General features: G+C 52.7%; 1 protein-coding gene across 1 annotated transcript in view; it reads left to right on the top strand.

Annotated features, from left to right (window-relative positions):
* The window catches only part of LOC119585619 (multiple epidermal growth factor-like domains protein 6), a 170724-nt gene that overhangs the window by 159961 nt on the left and 10499 nt on the right, over nucleotides 1–264 (top strand). The window contains exon 9 of the mRNA XM_037934287.1: nucleotides 33–120. Coding sequence (XP_037790215.1) covers nucleotides 33–120 — 88 coding nt within the window. The remainder of the gene's footprint in view (nucleotides 1–32; nucleotides 121–264) is intronic.

The raw sequence follows: 264 nt of genomic DNA, 5'->3' as shown, positions 1-264 counted from the left end.
CCCCGCCCGCCCTTAACCCACTCCTCCTCCAGACACGGACGGATGCAGCGTGGACAACGGCCGCTGCGACCACTATTGCGACGACTCCTCCGGCCGGGTCGTCTGCTCCTGCCGGCGAGGGTGAGTGCGCCCCTTTTCGTTGAGTGTGTAGGCTGAGGTAATAGGATTTTTTTTTATTGCTCTGATCGTATAAATGAAAGAAGAAGAAGGTAGACAAAAATACGTCACAGGAATAGTAGTGCTATCATTAGCATAATCACCCTT

The sequence above is a fragment of the Penaeus monodon genome, chromosome 20 (genome assembly GCF_015228065.2).
Source record: "Penaeus monodon isolate SGIC_2016 chromosome 20, NSTDA_Pmon_1, whole genome shotgun sequence".
Taxonomy (NCBI): domain Eukaryota; kingdom Metazoa; phylum Arthropoda; class Malacostraca; order Decapoda; family Penaeidae; genus Penaeus; species Penaeus monodon.
This window is presented reverse-complemented; position numbering and strand designations above follow the sequence as displayed.